The sequence below is a fragment of the Perca fluviatilis genome, chromosome 21, assembly GCF_010015445.1.
Source record: "Perca fluviatilis chromosome 21, GENO_Pfluv_1.0, whole genome shotgun sequence".
Taxonomy (NCBI): Eukaryota; Metazoa; Chordata; class Actinopteri; order Perciformes; family Percidae; genus Perca; species Perca fluviatilis.
In genome coordinates, this window is record NC_053132.1 from 14,377,294 (window position 1) to 14,397,817 (window position 20,524).

The following is a 20,524-nucleotide window of genomic DNA, read 5'->3' on the forward strand; positions in this document are numbered from 1 at the left end:
CTTTTAATATGACGTCACATCCGCCGTAAACAACAATACGGAAGTGGAAACAGAAGTCCCGAGGTGCAGGCAAAATGCAACAGTCACGCTAAATAAGTGATTTCTAATTTTCTACGCGCGCAAGTCAGTATTATTATGCAATAGTTTTCAATTTTCACAAGCGACAGTGAGTCCTTCTTATGTTTATACGTTACACCGTCGACGTCAGCTAGCCACTTAGCTACTTACTCACAGTGTGCTTTTATTGCTTTACATGTGTTCTTGTAGCTAGCGATGGAGGGCTCCAAGACGTCGAGCACAACCATGCAGGTCAGCTTCGTGTGTCAGCGGTGCTGTCAGCCGCTCAAACTAGACACATCCTTCAATGTGCTCGATCGGGTCACAATCCAGGAACTTATTGGTACGTATATCCATAAGAATCACACATAGGTGCTGTAGAATGTACGTAACGTTAGTGGCGTTTAAACTGCTCCATCTGCCATTTATCCCTCTCTCCTCCACAGCTCCGTTGGTCACAGTGACTCCCAGCAAACAGGCTGACAGCACTGAGGGGGAGACAGCACCAGAGGTAGGTAACAGCAGAAACGCGCACACTTTTGTACCTCACCTGTACAGGAAACTGATTTGATGGGATAACACAACTAACCTTATGATTCTGTTTTGAAAAACCCAATGTACAAACGTAATCTGCAATACTTTTAGAAGACATAAAAAGCAATTAATATTTTTTATATATATATATTCATATTCATATTTTGATAGCAAGCATGTTTGAGCTTCATAATTACATTTTCCTTCCAGGCGACCTTTGCAGAAAACAAGCAAGATGGAGTGTCAAGAAAATATATCCCTCCTGCACGGTGAGCGCTCAAGTCTTTCATTCAGGAAATGGAACCGAATACTAATTACAATTTATATCTGTCGATTATCTCTGAGTTGCTATGTTCCTCTGTCAAATGAGGTGTGGACGGACTTGCAAATGCAGCATATCCTACAAAGTTGACTGAAACGCTTAATCCTGCCCTACAGGATGATGTCCACAGAGAGCGCCAACAGCTTCACACTGATTGGAGAAGCATCGGATGGAGGCACCATGGAAAATCTTAGTCGTAGGCTAAAGGTAGTGCACTTTCACACAGCGAAAAACTAATTATGTCAGTTTTACTCTGATCATGCTATTTTTTAATTCATGGTTGTCTCTGATCCTATCCCACCCAGGTGACCAGTGACCTTTTTGACATCATGTCGGGCCAGACAGATGTGGACCACCCACTGTGTGAGGAATGTACTGACACCCTGCTGGATCACCTGGACACGCAGCTCAACATCACAGAGAACGAATGCCAGAATTACAAGTGAGCTGGTGCACAACAAAGAGCCCCTTGATTCCAAATGTGTGTGTATTATGTAATAATAACAACTTACTGTATGTGAACATATTTCAGGCAGTGCCTGGAGCTGCTGTCACACCTGCAGGTGGAGGGAGAGGACACCCTGCTGGCAGAGCTGCATCACCTGAAGGAGGAGGAGGAGGCTCTGGTCCAGGAGCTGGAGGCAGTAGAGGAGCAGAGGGCTGCTGTGGCCCAGGAACTGACCCAGAGCAGGATCCACTCTCAGCAGCTGGACACAGAGGAGCTACAGTGAGTAACCCAAGGGTGGTGTAAACCGGTGACTATGGGTGCTATATGCTAAATGAGACCACGGCTAACAGATCTGTCTCTTTGCTCTGCTTTGTGCTAAAAGGTACCAGAAGGAGTACAGCGAGTTTAAACGGCAACAGCTGGAGCTGGATGATGAGCTGAAGAGTGTTGACAACCAGATGCGTTACTGCCAGATTCAGCTAGATCGCCTGAAAAAGACCAACGTCTTCAATGCCACATTTCACATCTGGTACACACACACACACACAAATGTTGTGTATGCTTAGAGTAAATCATTTGTTTTTCGGTCCAATCAACCATGACTTAGCAAATATTTAATATAGGCCTCCGGGACAAAAACGAATCGATACCCGTTGACTGAGATTCTCAATTGTTTGTTTCTGTTCTTGTCCAGGCACAGTGGGCAGTTTGGTACCATCAATAACTTCCGCCTGGGTCGACTCCCCAGTGTCCCAGTGGAGTGGAATGAGATCAACGCAGCCTGGGGGCAGACGGTGCTGCTGCTGCATGCTCTAGCCAACAAAATGGGGCTGCACTTTCAGAGGTACGCATTGTTGTTTGTTTTATTTTACCTCCGTTGTCCACAAGGATGATTACAAAACAAATTCTGCGTCAAATTAAGCTCATACAACACTTTTCTCGTCAGATATCGTCTTGTCCCATATGGAAACCACTCATACTTAGAGTCACTGACAGACAAGTCCAAGGTAATACATACAATATTTACAAGCCCAGCTCTCCCATCATTATTTAAACACTCCTCCAGGTTCCAACCCTGCTCTTTCTTTCTGTCTTGTGTTTGTCCAGGAACTTCCTCTGTACTGCTCAGGTGGCCTAAGGTTCTTCTGGGACAATAAATTCGACCATGCCATGGTGGCCTTTCTGGACTGTGTCCAGCAATTCAAAGAGGAGGTGGAGAAAGGAGACACTGGCTTCTGCCTTCCATACAGGTTAGATATCTGCAGACCAGCACAATGTGTGCTCATTAACTAGGGCATCATTGCAGCCATTTAAGATGAAGCTGTACAGTAAATATTCATGAAGTTTGAAAGCAAATTCTAAACCATTTCCTTGATTTATTCTAGAGAAGCTGGATAATTGTCTGCTTTGATATTGCTGTTCAGGCAAATAAGAGACATTTGGGAAAGCTTTGGCTTTATAACCCTTTGAATTATTAAAGCGTAGCCTTCAGTATAGCATGTACTAATACACTTACTTATGTAACTAGGCTTATAAAGCTCAGTCACCCGACAGCCTAACCTCACTCTTTACTGAGTCCAATTAAGAAATCTACACCACACTTACGGTACTGGTGCTTTCCCCGCATACAGGCCTTAATCATTGTGAAATATCACACCATCAAATCGTTTCTTTAAAAGGCTGAACAACAGAGAGACTATACTGGTGATAACGGTGGCATGAAACCTTCAGAAACTTAAAAATCTGTAAAACTGAAGAAAGTTGTTATATTTTTGTATGGCACAATTATGTTAATTTAGCTATGCAGATACACTCTATGGCCTTTGGTTAAACCATGTAATACAGTAGTTATTATTCCTTGTCTTAGGATGGATGTGGAGAAGGGCAAGATCGAGGACACGGGTGGCAGCGGCGGCTCCTACTCCATCAAAACGCAATTCAACTCTGAGGAGCAGTGGACCAAGGCGCTCAAGTTTATGCTCACCAACCTAAAGTGGGGACTTGCCTGGGTCACCTCACAGTTCTACAACAGATAAACTTGATGGACAATGCCTTGTGCTGTGGCATAGTCATATTTTCCTCCAATGACAGGATTTTCTGTAAATCTTATCACTTACTTGGCCAAAGTAAAAAAAAAAAAAAAAAGCTTTTCAGTGCAAATGGAGCAATGTTCTAGATCTTCAGTCCAGATTGTCTGTTTTTACATGTTACACAAAGGGGATACTTTGTATCCATTTTGCTGGAAAGTAGAGTTCATAAATTGCAGGCATACTGTGGAAGCAGTAAAGACAGGCACAGGTTTTAGTCACGTCCCTCAAAGCAAGTAGGATAAGATTACATGTGCGTCTCCGTTTATTTTTATCATCTGCTTCACTAATTAACATCTGGCTTTTTTTTGAGGAGCTGACGTTGCATTAAGACAACTTCCCGCTTTCTCAGACTAGAATGTAATTTAAAAGATATCTTTACCAAATTCACTTCAAACCACTTTATCAAGTTCAAGGTATCCTTGCTCTCCTGTTGCACTTCACACCTTTGAAAATCACTGTGTAACTTTCCCCACAGTAAGAAAAAAGATTGTCAATGTCCCAATTAGATAAGCTGTAAGAGTATGATGTGATAATTGTGGTCCACGTCGGACTTTTAATAGATTAACACTGTGTGGTATTTAACAAGTGTCAGTATTTCATAACCTCAAATGCAGTTATCACGTTTGCCACTTTCATACATACGTTGCAGGCAAACTGTTATTTAGAGGCACGCTGGTGCAGCTTCTTTGTTTATACTCCATACACCATCAGATGGATTTGTCTGTTTTAGGTATGATGGATACTTTTAATGGTGGTATTTGAGTTAATAAAACATTTCATGCTGTGAAAACAAATGTACAGTGTGGAGTTACTTAAATGTATATGGTACTTCATTAATGTAATCACAAACATTTAAACACATTCTTGTGACTACATTGTGGGATACTGATGGAAACGGCATGAATGATTCAATGAATAAATACTGGAATGGAACTCTTAAACAAAAAAACATCAGTGCACTTTAAAGTATTTTTGTGGGATTTACAATAAATGCGTTATTTTTGCACATTGTCTAAAATCAAGACACCACAGTGTTAACCAAATGTTTTTTTTTTAATGGTTTCATAATTATTTCTGTTGAATCTTAACTCTCATCACAACACTCACTCGTAGTCAGCCTGCCTATAAGGTCAACAAAACCATTACAGGGGGTAGATTTCATTGAAAAATATGGACTTAACTATTAAAATAATAAGCCGACTTCCAGTTATCCAGTAAAATATTTAAAATGGGTCAAAACCAGTTAATCTTTCCAGAGTCATCCCTTTTCTGTGTCAAGTCATCTATGACCCTCTAATGGTGTCAACAAGGCAGACCTTGAACTTTGGTCATCAGTCATTCCTTATTACTTTTAGGAGCCCTTCCTGTAAGACTCAGGTTCAAACCTACAGGGATATAGATTTGAAACTGACCACTACTTCTGAAAAATATTTTGACAGATGATAGATTTCAAGCAGAATGGGATGACATTTCATTAATGCTTCTTCTAAACCTTCCAAAGTGAACAGGCAGGTGATCTTTCACACATGGCATACTTCTCAGCCTGTCAGTTGTGCAATCTTTCGGGTGCTTTTACTATTTATCGTGTAAAAAAAGCCCCTTGAAATGAACAAACGTTTTTGTGTTAGTGCATGCATTTGGGCAAATCTTTGGACACGCACAGACTGGCTCTTCATTTTTAGCACTTGGATGATGGTGGTGGGCACACTTACTACTACATCACCCCATCATCCATCATTTTGGTTCCATTCACACTTTCAGGATCCCTACATCCCATCATCCTCTCTGCTCTTTCCCAATCAAGTGTGCAAAGGAGAAGGTTCATCAAGTGTGTAACGTCTCCGCGTGGCTTTGTCCTCAAAAGGGTTTTATTCCAGTTTCTTTCAGCTTGCTTCAGTTGGAGGCACTGCTGCCGTAGCAGCTGGACGTGGAGGGAAGAGGAGGTGCCTGAGGTGTGCTGCTGGCCAGAGCCTTTCGATTATGGGGCATTAGGAAGGGGTCGCTGGCCAACTGCAGCACATCCACACGGTCCTCCTTGTGATAAGCCAGGCAACGTCGAATAAAGGACTATGAAGGGAAAGCGGGGGGGACGACTTATTATTTCTGGACCAACTTCCACTTTTTGTAAAAATGTAATTTCATGGGGCATTTAAAACTTTGTAAGAAACATAAGTGTTACTGTATAAATCTGCAGTGAGTGTTTAGCTGTTTAAGATAAATTAGTACCATACCTTTGCTTCTGCAGTAACCACAGGTTTGGGGGGAAACTGCACCTCAGTGGCTTTTAATATGGTATTTTCTTGAAGGATATCCTGCTGCGACTGGTTGTGACCAAACGGCTGAAAAAGACAAAATGGAGGCGGTTAACAGGTGGCTTACTTTCATTTTTCATACTGATATTTAAACTCTGACAACAAAACCCCTGTTAAAGAATGCAGGTTAGTGGTTACCTTGCGTCCATATAAGCTCTGGTAGAAGATGACCCCTACTGACCAAACATCTACCTTGTTGGATATTTTGGGGGGCTCCTTGCCCACCACGAAGCACTCAGGAGGCAGGTACCTTTGATTCAAAGGATAACAACATGATATTGAAATAGGTTTTCCTTTATACGTTCTCTCTGCACAATTTTCTGAACGAAAAGGGGATGTGAATTCAATTAGCAACATTTCACTCAAAACACTGCGCCTCTGCTACAAACTCTTGAAGCCATATTGGTTGCTTGGTTACTAAATGCAGTAAAGTGTGTCTCTGTGTACCAGTAGGTCCCTGCTCCTTGTGAGGTCAGCTCCATGCCATCTGCAGAGTTGAAGCTGTCATCATCCATGATCTTAGACAGGCCAAAGTCAGTGATCTTAATCTCTCCACAAGCCGTGCCATTAACCAACAGGATGTTTCCTAAGACCAGAACAGTCAAAGTAAAATTACAAACACAGGACTGTAAACAGCTAGGTTACCTCTCCTTCAAGATAACATGAAGACTTGCTCAGAAGTGAAAAATTCAGTTTTGATTGCAACTCTGTGAAGAGAAGTGCTGTTTTTCACTATTCTGTAACTGAAGAGATGACAAAATGGCAATTTGAAATTGTGCGAATACCGGGCTTGAGGTCGTAGTGGATGATGGGTGGGCGAATCTGGTTGAGGTACTTGAGGGCGTTGACGATCTGCATGACGATAGAGCGGCCTTCCTTCTCGGTCATCAGCTTATTCTGCTTCAAGTAGAAGTCCAGATCATTGCCTTCACAGTACTCCAGCACTGTGCAGAATCTGCCAGAGGCAATCCAACAGATTATTTGGGAAGTTTTCATCACCTATTAAGTTCTTCTGGCAAACTTGGTAGCAAAACAGTTGCTGATTTACACTTCCAGCAGTTATGGAACATTATCATTTAGTTGGAATCATGTTTCAGGCCACCTGGTAAAAGTACGACGTACTCTCCTAACACCGCTTTTGGTCTCAACTCCTGAGGTAGGTATTATACTCTTTAGCTGCTAAATACTCACTATGTTCATCAGCTAGTCACTAACCTTTTCTGTCTGGCATTTGGTACTGAGCAGCAGGAAGTGTACAGCCGGTTGTTAGAGATATGAGAGCGGTGAGAGTAAACCAAAACGCTAAGGCAGGAAATCCAAACAATGAGCTGAAACTTGCTATAAATCTCCATAAAGCCAAGGGGAGCTGCAGATTCAGGTGATAATTCTCTGTAGGTTCATCACTACGGACGAACCCTTTCACATTGTCGTCACATTTATCATTTGACACATTGTTATTCTAAAAATATAGATTATAACTGCTTAAAAGAGTTATCCAGCTTTTTAGCACTATATGATGTTTAGCACTTAAATGTGGCACATACACATATTAGACTTACTGTATTTAGAATTTCACTTACGAGTCTGTGTCGAGTGAGAAATAGTCGTAGAGTTTGACTATTCTAGGGTGGTCAAGTTCTTTGTGGATTCTGTACTCTCTACAGGAGTGTCTGAAAAGACATTAACCATTTAGTAACGTTGTAAAAACATCACAAATAAGAACATTCAAAGACTACTTTTAAGCTACAAGGTCCACCATGTCAAATTTGATTAAAGATGAAAATGTTTCCAAGGATGCAAAGGAAAAGCAGGAACGGTGAACAGAGGTTCCGACGTACTTGTGGTAGTTTTGCTTTTTCTCCTCCCTCCAGTTCTTGTTGAGTTGATGGATTTTAATGGCCACATACCTTTGCTCTGTCAAATCAAAAGCCTGCAATGTAGAAAAAAATGTTACACATCAACGCACACAAAGTCAGAGTAGCCTACTTAAACCAGAAAGTTACACTAAATGGTGTATACTAGCTGTTTACTGGGTACAGAAGTATTGCCAAGTCTCACTACCATACCACCCTGACCTTATGTTATTCAAAAAGACCCAGCATAAAAAAAGAATTATAAACTGGTACTAATAAAGAATGGACGTCAACTAAATGGCACATCCTTACCTTGAAAACTTCACTAAAGCCACCTCTTCCAAGTAAATGTAATAGCAGATATCGGTCGTTCAGCGTGGGGTGGTCTTTAAATCTACAGAAGAAGACTTTCTTAAAACTTTGGCTTTTTCAAAATACATTTTTAGTTAAAGGTGCTCTAAGCGATGTTGGGTGACGTTATTCTTGTTGACGTTCAAAGTATTTTCAAACAAAACGAGACTAGCTCGCCCCTCCCTCCTCCTCACCCTGTGCCCTCCCCTCCCTTCCGTGCTTCAGCACACTAAACCCCCAAATCCTTCTTGTCGGTTATTGGCTGAACGCTGGAACACGGTTTGTTATGTTTTTGTGGTCCAGGTTGGCCACTTTGTTTTTGTTGGAGTTAGTGGACCCTGGGCTGTCTATAGAGACCGCGTTTTTTTTACAGTGTGTTCAGGGGACCGGCAGCTCGCAGATAGGTAGGAGAGGTTTGCTGTATGTGACAAAAAATGTTGTAGCCTAAAAAATGCGTGACATCGCTTAGAGTACCTTTAAGATCACACTACAGAACTTGTGTAAGGTACTATAAACTGAGATAATACGCACTGCGAGTTGTCCTCGTTATGGATTCTCTTCAGCTCCCGAATGTGCAGGTTTCTCACTCGCTCCAAAAGCTCCAGCTCAGCCTGGATCTCTGCTTCTTCCTGCATACAACCACACAACATCTAGCATCTTCTCTCTAGGTTCTCTAGGTCTTCTCTATAGGTCTCTAGGTTACACATGGTACTAACAGGTCCAGGAAACAAATCCCAAAACAAAAACAAAGAAAAAGCTGCTTTAAGTGGTGAACTGGTACCTTTTTTAGATGACCAATTCGAAGTTTAAAAATCTCCTCTTGCTCATGATATTCTGCCATTGACAAACTGTGTGGGATAAAGAGGCAACAGTTTGTAATTTATTACATTATAACCAGATCAGCTTGTGAGGGAAAAAAACTTAATAAGCTACACATTTTACTTTACTAAAAACAAAGACACAAAGCCTCCTTATTAAGGGTTATTACAGATCGGTTCAAGTCTGACTCAATGTTCTTATAATTTAAAAAAGAAAAAAAGATTTTAGATTTTGTGTCAGTTTGTCAGTTTCTTAAGTTTGGATAAAGGTCCAAGTTTCACTATGTAAATACTACTGCCTTATTGTGTACTCTGGGCTTGTCCATGTAAAACATCTACTGTGGAAGTAATTTAGCTATTATTCATAATCTTACGCTTCACTCTCCTGGCCGTTGCTCCTGCTCTTTCGTTTGTTCTGTTCGAGGCTGGGTGGAGGTGTCTGGGCCATGGAGGGAGGCTTCCTCTTTCCCAGCAGCTTCCTCTGCCTCTCAATGTCCTCCCGCTGAGAGTTGACTCGCTCTTGCTGCCTAGAACAAGTAAGAACAATCTAGTGTGAACATAACCTGTAAGCAGATTGGACAAAATGCAAACGTATGTTTGTGCCTATCTGCATGCTGACTTGATGAGGTTCTGGAAGGCATATCCATCGGTCCACTGCTCGGTGAAGGAGGCTCCATGCCGTACGGTGGTGAAGTGGCCCAGACGCAGACGGTCCTGCATGCTCTTGTCCCTGCAAGCCATCTTCTCTTGCTTTGACTACAAAAAATTATGAATCAAAAATTGTGCATGCACACTCAAAAAAACTGCTTAGCTTAGAGAATGTTAAAGGTCTCATGGCATGAAAATTTCACTTTATGAGTTTTTTTTAACATTAATATGCGTTCCCCCAGCCTGCCTATGGTCCCCCAGTGGCTAGAAATGGCGATAGGTGTAAACCGAGCCCTGGGTATCCTGCTCTGCCTTTGAGAAAATGAAAGCTCAGATGGGCCGATCTGGAATCTTGCTCCTTATGAGGTCATAAGGAGCAAGATTACCTCCCCTTTCTCTGCTTTGTCCACCCAGAGAATTTGGCCCACCCATATGAGAGAGGCATCATGGCTTTCAAACGAGCAAAGTGATTAGTTGGTCAAGGCCACACCCCCACCCTCAACCTTGCCCCCCCACCCTCTCCTCCTCAATAGGTACAGACACAGAAATAGCACATACTAAGGAAAGCTCTTCTATTAAAGCTCAAATGTATAAATAGAAAGAAAATTATTGTTTTGGTTTTCACACAGGCTGTCTCTTTCAACATATTTGTGCAAATGCACATGTACACCCACCTTCTCTATTAGGAGCTTCTTGCTCATTGTCACACACTTGTTAAGCCGTTCCTTGTAGCGCTCCAGCATCTTCTGCTGCTCATCTATCTGGCGCCTCAAGTCACAGTTAGCCTGCCAAAACATACATCATCACTCGGACATCTAATTCTTATTACAACAAGGATTCAAGGCTGTTTTGTTCTTAAACAGACATGATGCAACAACTATCAGCTTGGTTTGCTGACATTTACACCAAATGTAATTTAAGCAACACTGGCATTTGAAAGTTAACGAGCACATCCTTAATGATGAGCTACAACCAGACTGGTGCAGGTTAATTACTGGAGTTGTTGTGACAGGTTGTAGCACATTTGTCTAGATTGTGAAGTGATTATTAAAGGTGCAATATGTAATATTGTATGTAATACTGGCAGCTAGCGGTTAAAATAGTTACTGCACTACCAATTCAAAATACTGGAGAGTCGTTTCCCCCGCCCCCTCCTGCCCAGACTCGAAGTTCACGGGGGTTGCCAGGCTGAGACCGCAGCATTCACAACAATGTTGCTAGACGCTTTTCTCACATAGCCAGACATTACTCCACAGCACAGCGGAGTACTTAACGTTATGCTGGCTATATCGACAGTCATAAAAGCCCGTGCTCACGCGGAGCCATAGATATATACACGACGCGGAGCTCTGTAACCAACTGACAGACACACTTTTTCGGCTTAAAATTACAGTATGAACCGCTAAAAACACAACAACCTCACCGTCCTCTCCACACGCCAGGCATGCACACTTCCTCGGCTTAGAATTACAATACGAAACGCTAAAAATACCACCACCATGCTGACTGAACACACTTCATTGGCTTAGAATTACGGCAACAATCGCTAAACATACTGCAAACTCATAGTCCTCTCTTCCGATGTTACAGCCCCCTCACGGCTTAAAATAACTCACCGTTGTCGGCTCCAGCCGCTGAACTACCCGTTGTAAACAGCCATGGCCCGCTTGCCTGGTCCCCCGTTTTCCAGGTATATCTGGCAACCCGGCCTGGCTGTCAAACTGGGCAGTTGGTAACAACCACAGACCAAAACATAAACATAAATTCCGTCACGGAATGTAAATTTCAAAAAGAAAAAATACTGAAATTAGCATTGTTGTCAGAAAAGATAGTATTTCAGTTTAACATGTTTCCTTAATATCTGATGAGGCATTGGTGTCATTTTTGGATTTATTACAGTACAAATATTACATATTGGACCTTTTGTGAATGGGCCAAATTTATATTAAGTTGATGTCTAGACATATCCTTGACTGTGTGTGTGAAATGAATCATGGTTAATCAACTATAATGTGGCATTTCAATATAAGAAGTTGTCAGAAATAAAATGATAACTATTCTGAACTCTTTTAGATGGTCCAAATGCTCTAGACTAAGATCAGCTCATCAGATTTTTAAGAATAATTTTCTTTTTTTTTACCCTCAGCAGGTCGTCTATCCTTCCCTCTTTTTTCTCCAGGTCAGAGTTCTTGTCCTTCTCCAGTGCTGTCAGTTTTAGCAGCGTCAGTTGTGACTGAGGAAGGAGGGCAATGACAACAACAAGACAACAATTAACATCTCACTTAACATTCCCACTTAAATTAGGCAGAGACCCCTTGGGCCAGTCCCTAACAAAACACACCATCACTTTAAATGTATCAAAATCAGACGCTGGTGTCTTGGATATTAGACATGAATTAAAAATGTTGACCTTTAATTAGGCCAATGAGTGTAATTTGCAAGGATAGCTGGATGTGTGTTGCAAGTATTGTGAACTGCAGTGTGGGTGGCAGGGCTTTTCAAATTGTGACCTTTAATTATTGCATACTCATCTTGGTAAACAAGTGTCATTTTTTTAAATGGCAAGTGTGAAGTTGCATCATCCCTACAAGTTTAGTCAAACTTTTTCTAAAGAAGTTGCAGTTTGTGAAACCAAACCACTTCAAAAACAGAACAAAATCAGCAGTTCTTGTAAGAACTAAATGTAAAATGCTGAGCCAGATGCAAAGCATGCTTTAATTCGAAACCTTACCAAGGTGCTTCTACAATGTGACTGAGAATATAATGAAGAACAATCAGAAAGGTTGGTGTTAAGTGGAGATCCAGGTCAGTTAGTTACCTGGATGGCTTTGTGTGAGCAGGAGTGTGTGGGGGCTGTCTTCACAGAGCTGCAAGATGAAGAGTCTGTGAGGGCTGAACCTATGGACGAAGGACTGCCTTGCTGAAGTGAAATCATGGAGAGACATAATAAGAGAAAAGACACAGAGGGTAAAATATAACAATTATGTAATAAAGACAGCATAGGGAGATTAGCTGAAAAGAATAAAAAGAAAAGAGACAAATACTGTAGTTATGTAGTTATAAGGGGGAGAACAACGACTAAGGTATTGATGCTAAATTGTCTATTCCAATACATTTGAAATCGATAAGAAAAATACTGGTTCACTTCTATTATTCTTATTGTTCTATTCTCAAAATATACTTGGTATTTTTCAATGTCTATAAGTAATAAAAACTGCAAATAGTAGTTTATATTTCCAGTAAGATGGCAGGCGACAACAAAATGTCTTGACATTGTTTGAGACCTAAGTGATAAGGAAAGAGCAGGTTATTAGAGCATAGAGCTGCAAAGATTAATCGATTAGTTGTCAACCAATAAATTAATCGTCAACTATTTAGTTAATCGATTAATCAGACAGCTTTATAAATGTGAATGTGTTCTAGTTTCTTCACTCCTCTGTGACAGTAAACTGAATATTTTTTAGGTGTGGACAAAACAAGACATTTAAGGACGTCATCTTGGGCTTTGGAAAACTGATCGACATTTGTCACCATTTCTGACATTTTATAGACCAAACAACTAATCGATTAATCGAGAAAATAAATCAACAGATTAATTGACAATGAAAATAATGGTTAGTTGCAGCCCTAAGAGAGTGCTGAAAAATCTTGCCTCTTTTTTTGCGACTATTTGTTGTTAAAGCAAATTCAAATTTGCTGTTACCCAGGAGAATCTTTGAAAAACTACGGTCATACAATTGATATACTACTGATAAACACCTTACTACTACATACTACACCTGCATACTAAAGTCAGCTTGCTTATAAATCCATCAGAAACAAAAACCCTCAATAACAACACCAATAAAGACCTTTCAAGAACAAAATGTGTTCGATTAACCATTGTAAGGCTCTGTTCAGACGCACATTAGCACTGTATGGAAAAATACAAGCCCTGTTGCTGTAAGACACTGTTTAACATGCCGTTTAGTAGGTAGTGTAGCTGTGATGAGCAAAGACGTTATCTTTACATGAAAATGGTAGGTAAATAGAAATTAATCAATGAAATAAATGCATGACATAGTCAAGGTATATACATGACATAGTAACAACCACTACAAATTTGAAAGCACCGGCACCAATTTTACATAATAGTACATGGTCCTCCTGTACTGCTTTCTGCCTTACATGGCAGCTCATTGTGTTAAACCTACAACCAAAACAACATCTGAAACCAAGAAGTCCAGCACTGAAAACCTAACCCTTAGCTACAGTTTATCTGGCCAATGCTCAAGAGTTTATCCCGCATTTGATCCTTCCTGTTAATAAACACACACTCAGCTGAACTACACTGTCAGACTCACTCCATTTTGTGCTTGTTTTCAACCAAAGACATGTCTATTAAATGGATTAGACTTAATAATAATAATAATCGGATGGATTTGACACTGGCTAAAGATTAAACAGCTGGTAAACCAACAGTAAACCAACTGATGAAAGAGAGCCACAGCAGTAGAGGGCTATGGAGATGGATGCTGGTGCTCACCAGAGGATTAGACAGTGAGTGCTGTGGAGAGGAGCGCACCAGCATGGGGATGCCCCGGGCCGGACTTGTGCCAGAGCCACTGCTACCAGCAAACTGGCCACAGGGCAGTTGACAGAGTGTGAAAACAGGACAGAAAGAAAGAAGACAGAGTTGTTATTTTGTAAGAATGTGATGAAGGACCATACTGGCACAGTCCGAACGTGAGGGTGAAGACATCACACTAAAGTTTGAGAGTGATTTGAAACAATGCACAGTAAAGTGGCCAGAATGCAAAATTCATTCACCAGCACTCACCTCAAAATAATCACTTATTTTGTGCCCTCTCCCTTTTCCTACAAAACAAAAAAACAGGACAGGTATAAGAAGTAAGAAAATGTAATAATTTGGTACTATATATATATATATATATATATATATATATATAAATTAAGGAAATCTGAATATATCAGAATTTAAGGAGCCGTTTCTGTTGGAAAGTCGAATTTTGGAGCTCTGTCAGTAAGTAGGGTGGACTTACCCTGGCTGTTGCTGTCATAGATGTCTCCTTTTCTCTTCCTGCTTCTCTGGTCATTTGACTTCTTCTCTGGTGTCTGACATGAACAGAAAAGCAGCACAGCTTAGCTTCAAATTGTACTTTTTTATTTAGTTTATTTATTTATTAAAATGGCAAATAAATTTAATAGACAAAATGAAGCCCTGTGACTTCAAGTTATATGGGTATCCTTGCTAAAAAGAAACGTTTGACCATAATGCAATAACATTAATAGCGGCCTCTTTTCTGTGGTCAGTATTTAGTGTATTGCCCACAGGTGTTTACAGGGTCACTGGCAGTTCTTCATACATGGCACCTTCGAGTTACGTGTTAAAAGCCTGTTAACATATTCACGATGTTTCACAGCTTTTTGCCAAATGTATGCCTCACCCTCGTCCTGCGTCCACGAATCACACACACTCACTTTACCCAAATGTTAGAATACAACACTGTATACAAAATACTTGACCACTTGTCCAAATCACAAACAACACTTACAACAACTACAGGTACCACTGGAAGTCAGGAAGTGCATGCAACATCAAATGGCCTGCAGATGAAGGCACAGCCACTTGTCATTTTGATTAATTCTTTCCCCAACCAACCTCCAGTTCCTTGTCACTGAGTGATCCCGCACTGCACAGAGACTGGTTGGATGATTCACTGTTGCCTGAACTCTGGAAAACAGAACACACACACATTAGACCTGATTGATTAGTCATGTGCTACTCTGTCAAGTGGATCCTTGTGAGCAGGACTGGAAATTAGACAGATAAGATATCCTCATGATATATTTGAGTAAAAATGCCATATTCTGTTCTATACTAAAATGTGGATAGTGTACTCATATACACCATACGCCAAACATTGTGTATGTGTAAGTTAAGTGACAAATCAGTGCAGGTTTCCACACATCTTTCCTATCTGACAAATTATACTAACTGGCACTCAACTTTAATATAATCATCTTTATGGCAGTGTTTACAATTGTGATACTTGAGCACATGCATCTAATTGTTAGAGCTGCAAAATGACTGTCATTAAGCTAATATGCTAAACTAGGATGCTAAAATGGGCATATAATATACATCCCCATTAATCTGTAAATCACACTTGGTAGAATCAGTTGGCGTCATGCATACCATTGATGGCCAGCTTCACAGCCTGAAGAGACTAAGATGAAACAGCAGGATTGGTGCAGGAGGCTAATGCTTTTAAGGCCAGCTGTAATTCTGCTGCTCAAGGTCATTTTTTTTCTCTTAACATGTACACTATACATGTTCATTGTAATGTCTTAAACATTTACTGTAGTCAACATTCTCACATCCTTATATCATTCACACTAACACCGCAGTGAGCAGTCCAAATATTTTATTTCAGAGCACACTATAGGCCAGAGCAGGATTGATCGCGATTGCTTTCTCAGGGGTTGCCATTTTGTCAAATGCACACCCACACAGTAATACACAGTTCCACAGCAGGGTTGCCGCATAGCGCGCGGCCTATGCTGTGAACTTCAGCTAGGGTGCCATTTCAGTGTCACTAGTCCGAAACAAAGAGCTGCTGGCCAGCTCCCATGTCAGCCAAGACAGAGCTTGTCTTGTTTTAGCTTTTGCTCAGGGAGACAGTATCATTCCACAGAGTGAAACTCCTGAACACAGAGCAAAAAACATCCAAGCTTTCCTAAACTGAAAGACCAACGCAAGAGAGCTGACTGACTGCTCATGTTTGCATTCACACACAAACGACAGTGCGGTTGTGGTACATTTGCCTGCAGGAAGCAACTCTTTTGTATCTATAATGTATTTCAGGAGGGATAAGAAGGAACCCTCATTTCAAATTTCCAAAAAAAAAATACATTCAAGTCAACTCTTATAATAATATCTGCACAAACAATCCGTACTTACAACAGTTGATAATTTTGAGCATCAAAACAACTATATGCTATTAAGAGATGCCAACCTTGGCGACACCAACTCCAGTGAAGCGAGCCTCAAGCAGTTCCTGCCTGCGTGGGTCCAGGCTTATAGCCTGGCTGTGAAGTCCTTCCATCATGCCTAGGAAGATAGACACAAACAGTGAATGAAATTGTAACTTATGTGGAATAGCTTGGATGGGGTTATTGTCACACAAGAGACGACCGGCGCACATGAGCAGGCAGAGAGCAGCACATCTGCTACCAATATACCATTCATATCAATTTTCTTTCTGATTGGGGCAGGTGACCTAAGAATCCTGTGGTCTGACCAGCAAAATGTAACACCTTTCAACCTGGCTGCCTGGGAGTCTGGGCCTATGTTGGATCAGTATTTTCAACAGCCCACTGTCCAAAGTGAACCAGTGCTAAAAAAATAAAATAAATACAAAGCAAACAGTTTGCTCTCTCACTGCCCCTTCACTGAAGAATTCCCATGCACTGCCTATTGAAATAACAACAGTTGACAGGCAAAACTGACACCCAGCAAAATTTTGTTTTTTATTTGCTTATATATATATATATATATGCTTATCCAATTGGACCAGCAGTACACAATTACAAAAAGATACATTGACTGATTCAGAAGAAGTTATTTATCTTCAACACCTTAAGTTTTATTTATTTGCAATACTGTCTACGCAAATTATATACATTATGACTTCATTTAAATTTTGTTTATATTTTAGCCCTATATCTTAACTTTTTTGTCTCAGATTTAGATTTTGCTTTTATTTGTGCTAAGATTAAAAAAACACATACAAACAGAACAGCATTTCATAACATTCATACACTAAATACACAGATACAGACAGCTTGCTCACCCTCTCTAACCCACACCCCCAATGAGCATTGTTAGAGGTGTCTGAGGCCAACAACTACTTCTGTTATGGATTTGCACATGACTAATAAAGTACCTTGAACCGTTAACCACCTTTTGCCTTCATCCTCAACCTTATTTACAACCGGACTATCAGTCAATATCCCTAATTATACATTCACTAGTCTTTCTGCTTATTCATGCTTATTTATTTAGTGTCATAATTCTATTGTTATTGTATTTTATTGTATTATAATGTATCTGGCTGCTATGATGATTTAATTTCCCTGTAGGGATTAATAAAGTAATCTATACGTCCTAGGAACCCTGATGGTAACACCATCGTTATATTTAATGAAACTTAAGTTAATAGTTATTTTACTGTTCACAAACAATAATGTTTACTAATTATTAGTAATGCTATAACTTATGTTTTAAACAGTTTATTGTTGCACACATCATAACTTTTTATATATTATATTTAGTATTTTTAATTATTACTAAATTATTTGTAAACCTTTAAATAATCGTTTTCAAACCATCATTAACTATTATTCAGATGGCTATTTTAAAGTTGCAACTGATGATTGTTCCTTGTAATGGATAATAAATACTTCGTAAAGCATCTCTACACATTGTTAGATAGATATCAGTGCACAAATAATCATCTCTTTTATAGATCACCAAAAAAATGTATTGGGCCAAATTAATGTCAGTAAATGCTTTATAAACCACTATTAATTATTATAAGTATTATAAACATTAGTTGCAACTTTATAATAGCCATCCGAATAATGTTTATAGCTTACAAAAGACTAACTATTAACTATATATCTAAATTTATGAACTAATTATTTTATATTGCACTAAACTAATGATAACATAATATTATAACATTACTAATAATTAGTAAACATTATACATCATCATTTCATTGTTTCTTAACAGTAATATAACTATTAACTCAAGTTTAATTAACTATAAATTTACTATTTAGGTATTATAAAGTGTTACCACTTTTGAACTCCTTCCTGACAGGGTATCCATCAACTAGCGATAGATTCATCTGAGAGCACATAAGCGACGTTAAATTCATGGTGAGGACAGTGACCCGAAAACAAAAACAACCACCAAATAAAAATAGACATTACAGTTTTGCCCAGGCAGCCAACGTTAGCCAGTACATTTTGCCCACAATGCTGCAGCGAACATTAGAGACAATATGTAGCTTCATATCAACTTCTATGACAAAGCCTTAACTTAATTTAAGTTTACCGATGTTTCAGCTAAACTGACGTCATGACAGGTGATGAAAAAATCCGTTAACGTTACTGTTATTGACTAACTAACCTAGCTTGTTAACATTGGCAAATGCTATTATGCTCATCAAAATCTTGCGAAATTTTTAAGAAAGAAAAGCGATACGCCGCTATGCACTGTCAATGTATTGTGAACCAATTAACAGTAAAAGTTTGATTAATCTTAAAAGCAGCTGTTACGGCTTAGCTAATTTATTAAATGACATCTAGCTAAAGCTACATGGTAGGTTACCTAAACTAGCAAGCTAACATTAGCTGCAATAGAAGTCTCACCTGGAGAGTCCTAGAGAGGATGTTGTCCGTCCATCCGGTGACAGCAGACTCCTTAACAACTCCCACACACCTAAGTTGTCTGAATTAAGTTATCCATTTAGTCCAAGATATTTCCAATTCAGGGAAGACATTTGTTAGCTTAGCTAATGCTAGCTAAGGAGAGGAGTGCTGCTGGCTCCTGCCGGTGTCATCCGGACAGGAGGCCCTGATCCTCGGGGTTTCCTCGTCAGTCTTGGTGCCCTTGCACGGGCAAACCTGGAGCTGTCAACGCTCTGAAGCCTCTTTGCAAGTGTTTCACATTTCTTCTTCACTCGGTCCTTCTATTGTCATTATCGAGCTATGTAACGTTTACACCGGGAGAAGTTCCGCCACCTTGTTAGAGTCCATTCTTTAACTGTTAACGTTAATTAAAGATCATTTCATTGCCCCCTGTAGCAATACCGCACAGGGCTCCAGGGAGAGCTTTTGGTGATGCTTCCCATGCGCTTGTTTAACAGATAATGAAGATGATGGTCAGAACCACCCGAAAACATACATGCTAGGCAAGGCTGGTACTCCAGCGGGCAACTGTCCGGGGCCCCAGATCTCCAGGGGCCCCCAAAAGTCCCTGTTTCATTTGTGTGGTAGTTTGACCAATTTCAAGTTTGTTCGGGAACTTTCACTACTAATAGGGTACAACTAATCAAATAGGTCCTGTCATTACGTAATTGTGTTGCCCTGTCTTGCAGCCTAGAAGAATATTTCTTATTTTTGTAGTTTTAGTTTTGCAATTTCCCATTTGGATGAATAAAATTCATCTATCTTATATTGTGATGTACCTAAATGGTGCATATTCCTAAATAAAGTTGTATGTTTTATCCAGGTAGCTGAATATTGGCTGTTCTCTGGGTCTTTGTGCAATATTTAAGGAGTTGTTTAAGTGTACTGTGTGCCCTGTTAACTTTGTGACAATGTGTGTACAGCTCTCACTTGTCTTACCAACAAGAGTTTTGTTTGTCAATTAAGTCAGGCCATACAGTTTAGCGCTACAACTTTATAATAACACACAATACACACACACACAAATCATGATTTCTGTATCAATGCATTAAGCATCACTAATGCAGAACTTGTGATTAAATGCATGAATTAATGCAGTATTAATTCAAGCATTAAACCGTCATTAATCATTAGTTCTGAATTACTTATTACTTGCAAGGCATTTTGTTTGCTTGGACCCAATGGACCTAATCTGTACACAGCTCCGTGTATGAGGTATGATTCATCATTCTGAGGTAGTTAATTTTGTATATTGGATTGGACCAGAGAGCTATACTTACAGTTTAAATCCAGGAGATGGAAGCAGACCACTGCAGACAAAAAGCCCTGCAAATTCAGGTGAGAGTCTTGGGGAAGCAGCACAATAATATACCAGTCAGATCTAACTATAATCATTGTCTTTTGTAAATTCTTGTAATGTAATGTGAAATTCTGATTTATTTGGTTAATTGGAAAATTCTTGTTGCCATTAAACTCCAAAAGAATTCTGCTCATGCATCAATTCTTTTGGCCCTTAATCTCGAGTGATGTACATCTGAGTAGGCAGCAAAATATACATAATATTGTACTGATATTGTATTGAACACAATGCACACTGCAGGAAATTAC

The 20,524-nt window shown here is 39.9% G+C and overlaps 2 protein-coding genes across 6 annotated transcripts; one reads left to right on the forward strand and one right to left on the reverse strand.

Moving 5' to 3' along the window:
* Positions 1–31: 31 nt before the first annotated feature.
* Positions 32–4,245, forward strand: becn1 (beclin 1, autophagy related). Of its 3 annotated transcripts, none has more exons than XM_039787705.1 (12): positions 32–166; positions 268–400; positions 504–568; positions 802–860; positions 1,030–1,120; positions 1,219–1,355; positions 1,446–1,640; positions 1,744–1,890; positions 2,056–2,205; positions 2,308–2,368; positions 2,469–2,611; positions 3,229–4,245. In XM_039787705.1, exons 2-12 carry the CDS (start codon positions 274–276, stop codon positions 3,395–3,397), a joined length of 1,344 nt encoding a protein of 447 aa, XP_039643639.1. In that variant the 5' UTR covers positions 32–166; positions 268–273; the 3' UTR covers positions 3,398–4,245. The 3 variants fall into 3 exon arrangements, with proteins under 3 accessions (XP_039643639.1, XP_039643642.1, XP_039643641.1); XM_039787708.1 differs by having other exon boundaries at positions 39–123; XM_039787707.1 differs by having other exon boundaries at positions 41–166; positions 256–400.
* Positions 4,246–4,483: 238 nt separating this feature from the next.
* On the reverse strand, positions 4,484–19,413 carry LOC120550826 (serine/threonine-protein kinase tousled-like 2). Of its 3 annotated transcripts, XM_039787702.1 has the most exons (21): positions 18,878–19,413; positions 16,453–16,547; positions 15,096–15,167; positions 14,476–14,548; positions 14,253–14,290; positions 13,959–14,051; positions 12,252–12,353; positions 11,574–11,666; positions 10,108–10,218; positions 9,405–9,541; positions 9,160–9,312; positions 8,749–8,815; positions 8,499–8,596; positions 7,929–8,010; positions 7,602–7,693; positions 7,344–7,433; positions 6,549–6,718; positions 6,211–6,349; positions 5,902–6,013; positions 5,683–5,790; positions 4,484–5,518 (listed from the first exon to the last, which is right to left on the reverse strand). In XM_039787702.1, exons 2-21 carry the CDS (start codon positions 16,543–16,545, stop codon positions 5,345–5,347), a joined length of 2,097 nt encoding a protein of 698 aa, XP_039643636.1. In that variant the 5' UTR covers positions 16,546–16,547; positions 18,878–19,413; the 3' UTR covers positions 4,484–5,344. The 3 variants fall into 3 exon arrangements, with proteins under 3 accessions (XP_039643636.1, XP_039643637.1, XP_039643638.1); XM_039787703.1 differs by lacking the exon at positions 13,959–14,051 and having other exon boundaries at positions 18,878–19,411; XM_039787704.1 differs by lacking the exons at positions 16,453–16,547; positions 18,878–19,413 and having other exon boundaries at positions 14,989–15,103.
* Between the last annotated feature and the right edge of the window lie 1,111 nt (positions 19,414–20,524).

Bases quoted from the DNA above. Each gene is read 5' to 3' on its own strand.
- becn1 (XM_039787705.1), top strand. From the start codon at position 274: ATGGAGGGCTCCAAGACGTCGAGCACAACCATGCAGGTCAGCTTCGTG. The intron at 401-503 runs GTACGTATATCC...TCTCCTCCACAG, and splicing joins CACAATCCAGGAACTTATTG to CTCCGTTGGTCACAGTGACT. The intron at 1,891-2,055 runs GTACACACACAC...GTTCTTGTCCAG, and splicing joins AATGCCACATTTCACATCTG to GCACAGTGGGCAGTTTGGTA.
- LOC120550826 (XM_039787702.1), bottom strand. From the start codon at position 16,545: ATGATGGAAGGACTTCACAGCCAGGCTATAAGCCTGGACCCACGCAGG. The intron at 9,542-10,107 runs GTGGGTGTACAT...AATTTTTTGTAG, and splicing joins AGAAGCTCCTAATAGAGAAG to TCAAAGCAAGAGAAGATGGC. The intron at 9,313-9,404 runs GTCAGCATGCAG...TACTTGTTCTAG, and splicing joins GCCTTCCAGAACCTCATCAA to GCAGCAAGAGCGAGTCAACT.